Source organism: Poecilia mexicana, unplaced genomic scaffold, assembly GCF_051168715.1.
Source record: "Poecilia mexicana isolate PSO_F unplaced genomic scaffold, ASM5116871v1 scaffold_1, whole genome shotgun sequence".
Taxonomy (NCBI): domain Eukaryota; kingdom Metazoa; phylum Chordata; class Actinopteri; order Cyprinodontiformes; family Poeciliidae; genus Poecilia; species Poecilia mexicana.
Genome location: NW_028263370.1, coordinates 22,959,599 through 22,973,763, shown reverse-complemented (window position 1 = coordinate 22,973,763; position 14,165 = coordinate 22,959,599). Strand labels below are relative to the sequence as shown.

General features: G+C 37.7%; 1 protein-coding gene across 1 annotated transcript; it reads left to right on the top strand.

Annotated features, from left to right (window-relative positions):
- The first annotated feature begins 963 nt into the window (after positions 1–963).
- sgms2a (sphingomyelin synthase 2a) lies at positions 964–13,314 on the top strand. The gene is made up of 6 exons (XM_015008653.2): positions 964–1,178; positions 9,237–9,724; positions 10,486–10,603; positions 11,511–11,664; positions 12,245–12,411; positions 12,744–13,314. Exons 2-6 carry the CDS (start codon positions 9,276–9,278, stop codon positions 12,927–12,929), a joined length of 1,074 nt encoding a protein of 357 aa, XP_014864139.1. The 5' UTR covers positions 964–1,178; positions 9,237–9,275; the 3' UTR covers positions 12,930–13,314.
- Positions 13,315–14,165: the final 851 nt, after the last annotated feature.

The window sequence follows — 14,165 nt, the reverse complement described above, 5'->3', positions numbered from 1 at the left end:
GGATTAGATTGGCTACAAATAATTTTAATAATTAAAACATATGACAATTAAATATGGTTTCACTGATTCTCCTGTTACTAAACATGAGTTTGATGAAAACTTTGTGCCAATATTGCATTTAGTAGTTTTTGGCTTCATTGCTTCATGAAGCTTCACTTGCCCGTCACTACATAGTTGTCTTCCGTCTTTAGTCGTCAACATCTAAACCAGAAGTTGTCCTTTCAAAATAAAAGCATTAAACATCGAACCGGAAGTTATTTATATCTAAAACTAAATTAAGGCGATACGTGCTAAAAAGGTATTGAAAGAAACAAAGAAACTAATTAAGGTTTATTTACAGTCGTCTTTTATTACAACTTGTATTTGTGAATTTAAATAACAAACAAAATTTTAAGGACATTATTTTTATGTAAGTCAGAAACATTTTAGCATTTTCATGGACAGTGACATCATTTTGTTTTAGACAGAATGGCGAATGAACTGCAGTACTAATTTTGCAATAAATATAAAGACATTTTTATATTTTCATATATTTTCTAGGAACATATTAAATACGTCAATTGAAACAGTATTATATGATGTGTTCACCTGCCATATAATACTGGCTCACCTGATCTAAAAACTGATATTTGTTGGGGAAAGGAAAATTCCAGTCAGATTTATTAAAAAAAAATAAAAATAAAAATAAAACCTACATATACAACAGAAATATAAGAAAAAGATATATATATATATATATATATATATATATATATATATATATATATATATATATATATATATATATATATATATATATATATATATATATATATATATATATGTATATATATATATATATAAATAAAAATCTTTTCATTTTTTTAGTGTTTTGTTGTGAATAAAATGCCCAGCTGTTCCCGGCAGGCTTTACAGCACACAGCTGCCCCGTTAAATGAGACAAATACAGAGCGATGGATGCGCTGATTACAGGAGGAAGCTTCTGAATTAAAGGGGACGGAGGGAGGGAGGCAGGCATGGGGCACATGCGGGAGGCTTGCGGGGCTGCAGGGAGGAGCGCCGCGCTGGAAGCGAGCAGCAGCGTCGCCTAATGCATCAGAGGAGGCTGTGAGTGAGGAGCAGAGAGCAGCTGATTCAGGAAACTCCAGGAAGAGCTGCGAGGAGGCCCGTCTGAGCAGGTAGGATGCTACAATCTGTTCAATCTTAGAGAAAACAGCAAACAGGACGAAGTTCTTACTGTTTTAGGGTTTTAAACATGAAGCGGGGCGTTTTTATGAAACTGAAACTAAAATTAGATGCACCAGTGATGACAGACAGGCTACTGTAACACACAGCAGGCTACATATGAATCAGTCTCTATAGGTTTTAAATGTTTAGATTTCCAGTAGAAAAAGTTTTATTCTCTACTTTTATGACTGCAAAGGGAACGCCAAATAAAAAACACACAAAACACGTGTCCATTGTTGAATAATTTATTTAAAGTACAAACTGCATGTTGAATCTGGCTGTAATTAAAACCTGTCAGGTCTTTAAGAGGACAGTTCTCCTCCAGCCTAAATTAGAGGCCCCAAATTGAGGCCCTGTGGCCCCACCCAGCCACAACTGGAACCTGGTGTTTAACTCTGTGTGGGGGCCGCAGAGCTACACCCCAAAAGTAAACTTCAGAAGTGTCTGAGCATCCCGTGTGACGAACTGGGGGTTCAGGAGACACACAGTTAGAAACCCCCAGCATGGCGAGTGGGACTATTAGGTTTAGCTTTTATTCTGTGAAATTGATTGTTTTATTGTTCCTTCTGCAAAAGACTGATGGAAAATTGGATGGGAGGCGAAAACTTTTTCTCTCTGCAGCCTCACTGTGAATAAGATACATAAATAAAACCAAGATAATGCACAGCTCTTCATTTTAAACATAATGTCCATGAACAAACACAAAACATATATAATCTTTAACATAATTTGAATTGAATGTCTGCATTTCTGATGTTAAAGTTTACTACAGCATAACTTTGAAATTAAAAAGAAATAAAAAATATCTAATTAATCAGAAATCTAACCTGAGGGGTCATGACCCCACATTGAAGATGTCTGTGTAAAGCAGGTAAATAATTTGGCTATGAAGTTTTGAGATACTTCACAGTTTCTCAAAACTAGATCAAAGCAGATTTAAGTGTTAGAATGGCCTAGTCAAAGTCCAGATCTAAGAATTTCCACAGTCATTTGAAAAGCAAGTATCATTTTCCTTCCACGTCCCAATTCTGAACTACTTTCTGTTTGGACAAAATTCAGTTTGCAGAATGTGGAAAAATTAAATGGTTATAAAAACTCTGAAGAACAGATTTGACATAAATCTTACAATCATTTAGTTTTTCTTTGGGTAATTATTTTCTTTCAGAACTTCTAAAACATGGAATATTTGTGGTGAATGTTTTATGACACCAAAGTTATGATGTGAAAACACTGAACCTCTTCTGCACAGAACAACATAAACTCTGAGTTTCTTCTTTTCTCATAAACTGAACACTGAATGACCTTTGCGCGTTTAAATAACTCAGAGTTTTTTTCCATATTTATTTAGTCAAATTTACTGCAAATATTACTCTTCTTTTAAAACTGTTAAAATAGAGACAGGGGTGCCCAAAGTGTGGCCTGGGAGCCATTTGTGGCCCTTGACCTGAATTTTTAGGCCCCAAATGCAATTTAAGAGGTGAAGACATTTTCTAGTGAAATCTTAGAAACAACAAAGTATTTATCAATTTGATTACCAACTTTTTTTTGCTTTTTTTATTTAAAAATTATAGTAATAGTAATTATAGTAAATTACCACAAATATGCAGTAATATTTACTCAAAAGCAGACCTGGGTGTCTCCAAATCTGTATTAATTTCTCTAACTTGGCTAAAATGTTTGAGGACAGAATGACTCAAATCATGTCCTTTTCTTTGGGAATGTTTTATCATTTTATCAGAAATAAAAATCAGTCGACCCTCTCAGAAAAAAAGTAAACTGTACGTGTCTCTAACACAAGCCTGCAAGATCTTTATATATATTTTGGGTATTTTCAATTTTAAAAATGATGCAGATCTGCTCTGGAGAAAATACCACAGGATGTACAGTCTGTGGTTCTGTTTACTATCAAATGAAAAAGAACAAAACTTGGTTATTAAAAGTCATGCATGCCCTCCATCGCTCACCAACCAGGTTTTAATTGGCTGACATTTTATTTGCACACATCTGTTTTTTCTGATGTTATCTCAGATGAAACTTTGTCAGTCTTTGTCCTTCCATTAAATCAAGTTGCTCCTTTGGAGCTGAATTTCATCGCCGTGTCTCCAGAGCAGCTGACTCTCATTTCACCTTTAAAGAAGAACTCGGTCTCATTCGACACATTTGCATGTCCTTTGCAACCACAGATGTGTAAAACTCAATCATTTGCATCAGCAACTAAATGATAAATTAAAAACATTTTGGGGGACTCATATTCCAGGAACTATAAATTAATAACACCCTGGTAAAATAATAAAAACAGAATTTTTATAGATTTCATATGAAAACTGTCCAGGATGTGTAAATCAGTAAAATCTAATTTACTGCACATTCTTTCTCTACTATTCTTGCTAATGTACAGAATGTTTTATCCCCAGCTCATGACTGTTATTGTAACTATCATTGTCAAATTAAACTGCTAAATATAGTATAATATTTATTTTTCCCTTTCAAAACCAATAAGCTACCATAAAATGTGTAGACTAAAAAAATACACTCTACTCCACGCCAAAGCAATGCAACAGCATCTGATGATGACAGAACCCTGAAGCTTGACGTTTCAGTTCATCGTCACAGTTTATGGGCTTTATAGCATCAGAGATACTTTAACATTTAGTATTTAGTCCTGTTTTGTGTGAAATTCAACCAGCAGGGTGACCTTTAGGTGAAACTGGACTAAAATTCAATGACTGGATCCGTTTGACAAATCTGTGTCGTACTAGCTTTCTGCCTCAGAGCCTCCTTTTATTGTTATTTTTTTCAAAAAATCTTTTGAAAAACTAAAATATGGCACTTGGCTCGGTTGAGAAGCTAAACTTTCATCTGATTCGTAGCTTCCCATTCACAGGTCAGATTCTCACAAAGGTCAAATCAGAAGCAAATGAATTAAAACGGATTCTTCAAAATTTTGTTTAGTATTTGGTAAACCTTTAATGAAGCCCAAAATAATATTCATACATCATAGATATAAATATAAAGAAACATAAATCATCCAAATCTAAAATTGGGTGAATTTTTTCTATTAATTACTGAGAATTTGGCATACTATTGTTTACTAAAACAGAAAGCGACAAACCTTACATTGTTTTATTGTGTTTGTAATGTGAACAAACTTCTTAGTTGAATAGAAATAATTTTCAGGTCAACCTCTGTCAGAAGGATGAATAAATGTAAACTTAATGTTTTATTCTGTCACAAAAAGATGATATTTTAATGCTTGTTATAGCCTAAAGTAATTATGTGGTTTACAGACTCATTAAAAAAGCATTTCTGTTTCTAAGGACTTTTGACTTCATTCAAACATATGCAAACTAATTCATGGGTAAAATTTGGGCTGAACAGACATTTATCAAACAGATTTTGTAGGTTAATACTGTGAAGCATAGAGACATTATTTAAAAAAGAAATGCATTTGATATGTGAAATGTTACTAAATTTATGAAAACAAAAAATATGTTTTTCCTTGAAGTACTTTCATATAATCTTGCCTCATCTCATAATCTGAATGGGCAGTAAAATGGGAGTCAGACATAAAATGGTCAGCTAATATAGATCTAGATGCCTCAGATCTTCACTCTGCATGTTTGACTGATGAAATGCTGGAGCACATGCAGGGTGTCTTTCAGCAGGACGGTGCTGAAAGAAAGGAAAGAGGAGAAAAAGTAAAATGTGCTTCAGAGTTGGGAATCTTGAGTCATTGTTGCCTTTTCCTGGTTTTCTCCACCACCTCTGCATTTAGCTCTGCAAACCTTTGGTTCTGTCTGATGAGCAGAAGCCAGACGCTTCTGCACTGGTGCTTGGCGTCTGTTTATCTGTGCTGCCATTATTGGTCCCTCTGTGCTGTTTGCAGTTCAGTGGAGTCTCACTTTCTGTTTGAGATGTTTGGTGCATTTGATTTCTGTCTTGGTGGAAACATTCATATTTCTACCATAGGGCCCATTTTTCTGTTACAAAGAGCAGAGCAGGTCACTATACAACACATCAACAAATGAGATATATAGAAGACAACAACAATTAAATGGGATGCTAATTAAATTGACATGTATAAATTGTTTTTTAATATTATTAACATTATTATTATTATTGTGTTTATTAGCTTTTTGTTACTCATTTAAATTGCCTTGTGAGCCTCCTCATCTTCTCCTCATGTGGATATAAACATGGTTGAATTTAGCGCTTTAGCATTAGTGGAGCTAACATTCATAATTAGTGCTTTAGGGACATCACAGCTAACTTTTTAGTTCAATAGTTATAAACATCCAAATACACAAAAGACAAAACATCGAGTCAGACGTATGGAGTCAGAACCTTTAAGGTGTAATGATTTGAGTCTTAATGAATAGTTTCAATCTAAAACTAAAACATGCTTGAAGGCTGAAGGTGGAGATTTTGGTTGTGTTTTTTTCCAGCTGCCATCTAATTCTTGGGTTTCTCTGGTTTATACAAGGCGGGGCCGCCTCAAGCTTAACTTATTTTTAGCACTCTCTTTAATGACGAAAGATGAAACAGTGGAAACGTGGAAATTAGTGGGCAGTAAAAGCAACATGTTATTATGAAGACCCAAAGTAGAGTTAAAAAAAAGAAAGCCCTGGTTTTACCAGAGTGAAACACAGCCCTGAAAGCAACTGGTGGACTTCTCCCGAAATAGCCCGGACAAGCACAGGCCGCTAAATCATACATCACTGCATCCAGTTTTCCAACTCCACCCGTCCCTTCAGAGGTTCTGGTGGAAGCGTTTGGTTCCCTGTAAACCATGGAGGACTTCTCACAGGGTGGACATCCTGCTGCAATGTCCAAATGCAGAAACCATAGCCAAGCAGCTGCCTTTTACCAAAGTCCTGCACATACATTAATCAGCATAACAAAAAATGTATTTAAATGAAGCAATCAATACAGCGAATAAAAAGAAAACAGCTATGCTGAAAAATAGATGGGCAAATGATGCAAAGCTTTAGATTGTACATCTGCAAGAAGTTCTACGGTTGGAGGAGGTTAGACAGATAAAAGCAGCTTTTCTACCATTTCCTCTATAGGTCAACAGTAAGCCCTAAAATTAACCCTAAAAGAACAATGAAGGCTGTAAAGTTAAACAAATACAATAAAAATAAAAGATCCCAGTGAAAGGCCTGGCAGATAACAACCTACAAAAGAATATAATCTTCTAGCTGGGATTTTATAAAAACTGGAAGCTTTGCATTATTTTAACTACTGAAAAAACATTTTCAAATTTAAAATTATTTGTCATTGTCACACAAAAATCTTGTATATGTACTTTTTTCACAGGCTAAGAGAAACTCATTTATGTGTTTATCTTTAGTTGCATTGGTTACTTCACAGGTCTGCCTAAAGATCACTCCTCCAGCTGCAGCTGATCCAGAGGCTGCTGCTGGTGTTCTGACTAAAACCAGGAGGACAGAGCACATCAGTTCTACAGCCTCCACTGGCTCCCTGTGGCTCAGAGAATAGACTTTAAAATCCTGCTGTTAGTTTATAAATCACTGAACGGTTTAGCACCAGGAAGGTTCTCATGTTAACCTTCCACACCTCTCAGATCTTCTGGTTCTGCTCTGCATCAGAACCAGAACCAAACATGGAGAAGCAACTTTCAGTTTTCATGCTCCTCTAATCTGGAACAAACTTCCAGAAAACTGCAAAACAGCAGAAACATTGAGTTCCTCTAAGTCAGGACTAAAAACCCACCTGTTTATTAATAACTGGAACATCTTTAATTGTAGTCTGAATTCCAACCTTTCATCACTTTTATTTATTCTTCCTCTGCTCTGTAATGCTTCTTTCTGTTTCATGTTTTCATCATGTAAAGCATTCTGAAACACCCTGTTGCTGAAACTTTAATTACAAATAAACTTGACTTGAAATGTGGCTGAAAAAGCTTGTAATATAAACATCTATTGATTTATTACATGCGGTTTGAAGCGGTTGGATTATTTTGTCTAAATAATCCAACCGCTGAAAGTCTGACTTTCAGCATCTTTATCTGAGTAGAACAATTAAAGCTTAAAATGTTTCATACTTATATTTAAACACCTCAGTGATTGCGGGATGCATTGTGAATCCTTCTGTTACTCATGTAACAGAGTCTGAATTAGCCTGTATCCTTTTTCCGCTGATATATTCTTCACAAAACCGATTACACGGTAACCGATACGTCCAGTGACTCCATCCGTTGGTCTCCTGTAAATATTTGTTTTTCCTTGCATGTAACCAGGGTATTCTGGTAGTCTCCCCAAGGAGGTTTATTATGATGCATTTCAGCGCTGAAAACCATCACAGAGGCTTTTAAAGGTATTAAAGCAGATGTGAAACAATAGGAATCCTCAGCTCCGGAGTGCACTCTCATGTCATTAGCTTGAAATGTTTTGCTTGCACATGTGCAGCTTCTTGATAGATGAGTTTGCAGACAACAACACGTGTGAATCAACACACAGCTGCATGTTTGGGCAGCAGATTCACATTTTCCTACACAAAGTCTCTTAATGCACAGCTTTACACGTTAAGGTCAACTGAGTAAAGCTACCTTCTGCTGTTATATGCTTTTATTTTAATAACTTTCTTGTCAAGGTAGCCATGGTAACAGAATTCAGTTCTTCCTGCAAGGGTTAACAGAAAAGGGACAAAAAGCAACTAAATTTCATCTTCACTCCATAAGGAAACAAGGGTAGTAACTTGGACTGAAGTTTATCTGAGTGTCTTGAAATGTTTTTGGAAACATCTGTGATTGTTTGCTGATGTAGAGATCTGCACAAAGCAACAGATAGTGAAACGACTGTCCATCCATCCATTTTCTTTACACCCTTGTCCCTCAGTGGGGTCGGGAGGTGCTGGTGCCTCTCCAGCAAACGTTCCGGGCGAGAGGCGGTGTCACCTGGACAGGTCGCCAGTCTGTCACAGGGCAACACAGAGACACACAACCACACACTCACACCTAGGGGCACTTTGGAGAGGCCAATTAACCTGACAGTCATGTTTTTGGACTGTGAGAGGAAACCGGAGTACCCGGAGAAAACCCACGCATGCACAGGGAGAACATGCAAACTCCATGCAGAAAGACCGGGGCCGGGAATCAAACAGCTCGAACAGCAATCGAAGGCAACAGCTCTACCAACTGCGCCACTATGCAGCCCTTGAAACGACTGTAATTATTACTATTTGTTCCAGATCTTATGTTGGTTGATGAATGATGAATGGTTTAATAAATCAGCCCAGAACTGATTTATTAAAGCCCAGAACTGGCTTTAATAAATCAGTTCTGGGCTTCTTAACATTGACCAGATGCTACAAGCTAATGTTGGCTAATGCAACAATGGCTAATGTTAACCATTGTTGCATCAATAAAACATTTGTGATCCATCTGGTTTGCATGTTTCTAACCTTTTTGAGGTTCAGTCCTCGCTCATTTTTCTCTGTAATGTAACTAGATCATTCACATAAATTTGCCTTTTTTTTCATGGAGAATGCCTTAAATATTTGAAAGAAAAATGCAGCTCAGTTCGGCTTGACTGAAGGGAACTCTGGTGCCATTTGAATGTAAATGTGAACGCCAACCAGAGCGGAGACCGCTCCACAATCAGGGTTTGGTTGTTTGACACAGTGCAGCGTAAAAGTGAACACACCAGCTGGAAGTGTAGCAAATGTTGTAATTATGGTCCAAAATCAAACCTAGTTCACCGGACTAACAGGTATTAAAACAGTCTTAAGGATATGCCTCCCATTCCACTTCCAGATCCTCAAAACCAGCAGCAAACCCCCAGGGATCTGCTGGGAACATCTGGAACAATCATCTGATGAATGATAGAGTTTATGTATAAGAAGTAGAATCTTAAATTACAGCGTTTTGGGCGTTTTGACTGCCTTTTGAGGATTTCCTGATAATAAAGAGCTATAATAGTAATGAATGCCTAGTCTGCCCCACACAGCCCTGTATTAACCTCCTGTCTTTCCCCGTGTCTCTGCAGCTGAAGGCTCCAGTCCCGGGGTGAACAGATAGCGCATCCATGGCTTCGGCAGAGCTCAGGAATGCTGAAGACTCTTCCACTCCCAATCTAAACCTGGGAACAGAGGATGGTTCTGCTCCCGGCACAAACAAATCCTGCCCAGTCCACGCTTCCGCCGGAGAGGAGGCGAAGAGGAGTTTCAGGAAAGGCATCGTCCGACATAAAGACTATGTGAAGATCTCCCTGCCGGAGTCCAAAGTCAACCACCTGCCCACTGAGTGGTGGAAGACGGTGATCGCTTTCTTTTACGCAGCTTTTAACTTGGTTCTGACCACGGTGGTCATCACAGTGGTGCACGAGCGCGTCCCCCCTAAGGAGAGCAGCCCTCCTCTTCCTGATAAGTTCTTCGACTACATAGACAGAGTCAAGTGGGCTTTCACTGTGACGGAAATCAATGGGATGGTTCTGGTGGCCATTTGGTTGATCCAGCTCTTCTTCTTCAAATACAAGTGAGAAACTGATAATCTACCGATAAAAACAGATACAAAGTTTTACCCAGACCTGGGTTGGCTGCAGTGTTATTGTCACTAATAACAAACATATGAGTGGTGGAATTTAACATTTTAATCAAGTTAATTGCAGGGTCTGTAATTAATCAATCACAACTGATCACTTTTTAATTGAAAACCATCAACACAATAAGCAACATCCTCAACTCAAAACCTCTTTTTGCTGCTAAATTATTGAATAAATCGGATATGAGCTCAACAACAAACATATGTATTGTTTTTAATCTGTTATTTAGGTGATTTAACCATCACATTGGTTCAAAGTGCCATTCTACCCATTCAACAAACTCTTTTTGTTAAATAAATCTTTTGATAGATTCAACACTGACAAGATAAATGATTTGTTTTGATTCTCCCTTATCTGTTGCTATAAAATAAAATCCCAACCCAATCCCACTTTTTAAAATTGTGTTGATCACTTCTATGCATGACTATCTTACATAATATTATGCCTGAACAAACAGTTTGCTCTTCAGAGCTGCAGAGGAAGCTCCTCAAGCACTATAAAGAGAATAAAAGCTTATATAAATAACTGATCCTACTTTAGTTCTGCAATATTTAAACTATAAATGGCTCCAGCTCTTTGTAATTTCCAGATCTAAGCAATCATTTGCATGAAGTTATTGTTCGCAGGATTCTAACAAAGAGACATCAGCTCCATATTTGCCACTCGATAGTGAGCTGGGTTTTCCTGTCGACAGGTCCATAGCTTGCAGACGGTTCTTCTTCCTCATCGGCACGCTGTACCTGTACCGCTGTGTGACCATGTACGTCACCACGCTGCCTGTTCCTGGCATGCACATGAACTGTGCCCCCAAGGTGAGCAGAAACCATCAGCCTCCTGTAATCAGCAGTGATGAGATTCATCAGTGTCTCTGAGGGAAATGTGATCCTCTGGCAGTTTGTGAGCTGAGCACAGACGAAGCGATCAGCAGCTGAACGGTTTGAGCCGCTGAACATGTTTGAGAAGTTTTAGCTCTAATCATATTTCCTGCCGTGTCTGGAGGAACTAATAATAGAACGCCACTGTTTGATGTAGTTTGTTCATTTACATCAATCAAACACCAGGATGACTGAATCTTAAAAGAAAACAGTAAAATCTGAGACAGAACGAGTGAAGTGGTTTGTGTAGCTGCTGTGCTAGGATCTAATGCCAATTTTAAAGGGGCCATAATATGTAAAAAAAAAAAAAAAAAAAAAAAATATATATATATATATATATATATATATATATATATATATATATATATATATATATATATGCAGTTTGTGACCTTCTGCCTCACAGAGCAGTCCTCTCCCACGACTCCCCCACTCAGCTCCTTCAGACTAGCCAGCAACAATTAGCAAACACCAGGTGGAACAGCCGAGTTCATTATAGGACTACTTCTCAGTGGTAAAATCATTGCTAAAAGGTTAATAGAAGTCATGTGGTGATGAGTTCCTGAAGGTAGACATACAGAAATATCAGGACTATTTAAAGAGACAGTGGCCCAATTTCAAGGCCATAAATTAGGAAGCAAAAGTTCTTTTAAGAAACCTACAATACATTTTCAGTTCATCTTCCTAAATATGAAAGATGCTCTGCAACATCCTCAGATGTTTGTATTAGTCAAACAGCATTTATAATGTTATAATTTCTGCGTTTCGCAGAAGTAATTTGATGATAAGTGTTGCTGCTGAACCAGTAGTTATTATTTTGTTTTTTAATGTTCATGTCCACCAGCTCCAGGGAGACACGCAGGCCAAGATCCAACGCATTCTGCAGCTCATTTCAGGAGCCGGCCTCTCCATAACCAACTCCCACCTGCTGTGTGGAGACTTCCTGTACAGCGGACACACGGTGATGCTCACCCTCACGTACCTATTCATCAAAGAGTGTGAGTACTCAAACGGTTGCTCTCTTAGAATAATTCAGGAGATCCTCTGGTTAATAATTGATGATTCATATTGTGTACTTCCATTCTGATCACCCATTGCTCTTAATGTTGTTATGCAACCTTCTAGATTATTGTCTATTTATTTTTATGATCAATTATTCAAAGGTTGACAGACTTAAAGTCAAAGTCATTTCCCCTTTGGGTTGGTTAAAGTAAGTTTGGCAGATGGAAAAGTTGTATATGTTGTTATTTGTTCTTAATTTTTCATTGCTTCACCACGACAAAAAATTGACAGCAGTAATTTGGAATATTTAGCTTACTCACTAAGTATTTAGTTTTAAACTAAGTATTTAGCTGTCTCAGAGCTACATGTTTAGTTTAGAGCTAAATGTTCAGCTTGTAAACTAAATACTTAGCTTGTTAATTAAATATTTAGTTTGAAACTGACATTTATAAAGGAATGAATAACACATTAAAATGAATCCCATCTTATTAAATAACCCATATCACTGCTGTTTATTTCTGACTGCGTAGCTTTATAACTACTGATGGCCCATCTGTGTTTCTTCCTCCTCTGAAGACTCTCCAAAGTCCTTCTGGTGGTACCACCTCATGTGCTGGCTGCTGAGCGCCGTGGGCGTGCTCTGCATCCTGGTGGCTCATGAGCACTACACCGTGGATGTGATTGTGGCCTATTTCATCACATCCCGTCTCTTCTGGTGGTACCACACCATGGCCAACTTACAGGTCAGAACATTTCAAACAGGCTGTTTTAATCATTAGAGACTGGAAAAAATAGTGCAGATAATTAATTGTTGTATTAATTCAGTTATTAAGACTAATGCTGCTCAGTAACCACCACTAAAGTGCTAAAAACAGCCCCCTCTAGTGGCTATAATACAGACCGCATAGTGGCTCTAAAAATCAGCTATTTAAATGTTTTCAAGTGAAAATCCATTTTCTGTGGAGGTGTATGAAGAAGCTATTTGAGAGTACCTACTGTAGCATTTGGAGATTTTATTAATAAAGACAGGTTTATTTTATGATGTAAATGTGATTTTTGTTATTTTGTCTTGCAGACTCTGAAGTGCTCGCCCAATAACTACCTCACCAACACCTGGTGGAACCCCGTGTTCAACTTCTTTGAGAGGAACGTCCAGACGTCAGTGCCGTGCTCCTACAACTGGCCCATCAGCTGGGCCTCCGGTTGCCTCAAAAACCCTTGCAAGGCGTACTCCATGGTGCAGAGCTCACGGGAAGAGTGACCGGCCCGCCTGGAGCCGCGAATGTGTTGCTTTTCCTGGGCACAAACCAAAAGTTGTAAGAAGATCTCCACTGGAGGAAGGAAGGAAGGAACATTTATTGATTTATTTATAACATTATGAGCTGAAAATGGAGCGTTTTTGTAAACAACACTGTCTGGTCTGTTGCTGTATGTGATGTGGTTTTCCTCCATGCTAAGTATTTTTTAATTATCAGTGTCTCGAAGCCACAGGGTGCCTTACTGTAGATGTACCAAAGCTGCCATGATCTGCCTCTCAGTCGACTTCTGTTTGCTTTGATATCATTTGTTTTGTATTAATTTTAGCAGTCTTAGTATCAAAACTATAGCCTCAACGTTGTATTAAAAATAAAGCAAACCAAATCATGCGTGTGCTGGATTTATGTCGTCAATGGATTTGTGTGTGTGTGTGTGCGTGTGCGTGTGTGTGTGTGCGCGCGCCAGTGATTACGTCTAAATATATGTGTTTGTCTGTGTACTGTCAATAGAAATCAAATTGTAGTGTTATATTTTATTATTGAATTGTATATCTTTTTTTGAAACCTGTCAAGGGACTGCAGATGCAAATTAGCTTATCTTTGAGCTGTATTGTCCCTTTCTAAATAAAGTTTACTTTAAAAAATAGATTCAGATAAGAAGAAACATATGTTATAAAGAATACAGAAAAAGAAGCAACAGAAACAAATCCTGAAGTGGTTTAGTGAAGCCTGTTGCCCTCGTCAGGGGCATAAATATCATCAATTTTGGGTTTGCCATGTTCTTTTAGGTGGCTTTGAAATGGTATTTCCTCCAAGAAGACACCATGAACTAGAAAATATGTTGGCCGTTACTGTCACTAAAGACAGACGGTTGGTGGTGAGTGAGTGTCCACTATGTTGGGGATGTGAACTGATAAACCTCAGGTAAAACAAAGCAACAAACAGCTCCAGGAGTAAATAGAAATTCAGAAACTGAAATAACATAATAAAGAGGGTTAGCTTAAGAATGGAAAGAGCTCATCGAAAGCATGTCTATCCATCTAAACCTACAAGGCTGATAATTAACGGTGTTCTTGACTAAAGTCCCAGAGGGTTAGAGCCCCAGTTAAACGACAGTTAAACGACATTTAACTGAAGTCCTAAAAGGGGTGCGGGTTTTAATGCTTTTATCTTTTTTAATCTTTTTCAAAATCTCTTTCTCACTGTTTATTCAATGTCACATGCTGTTTTTATTTTAATTA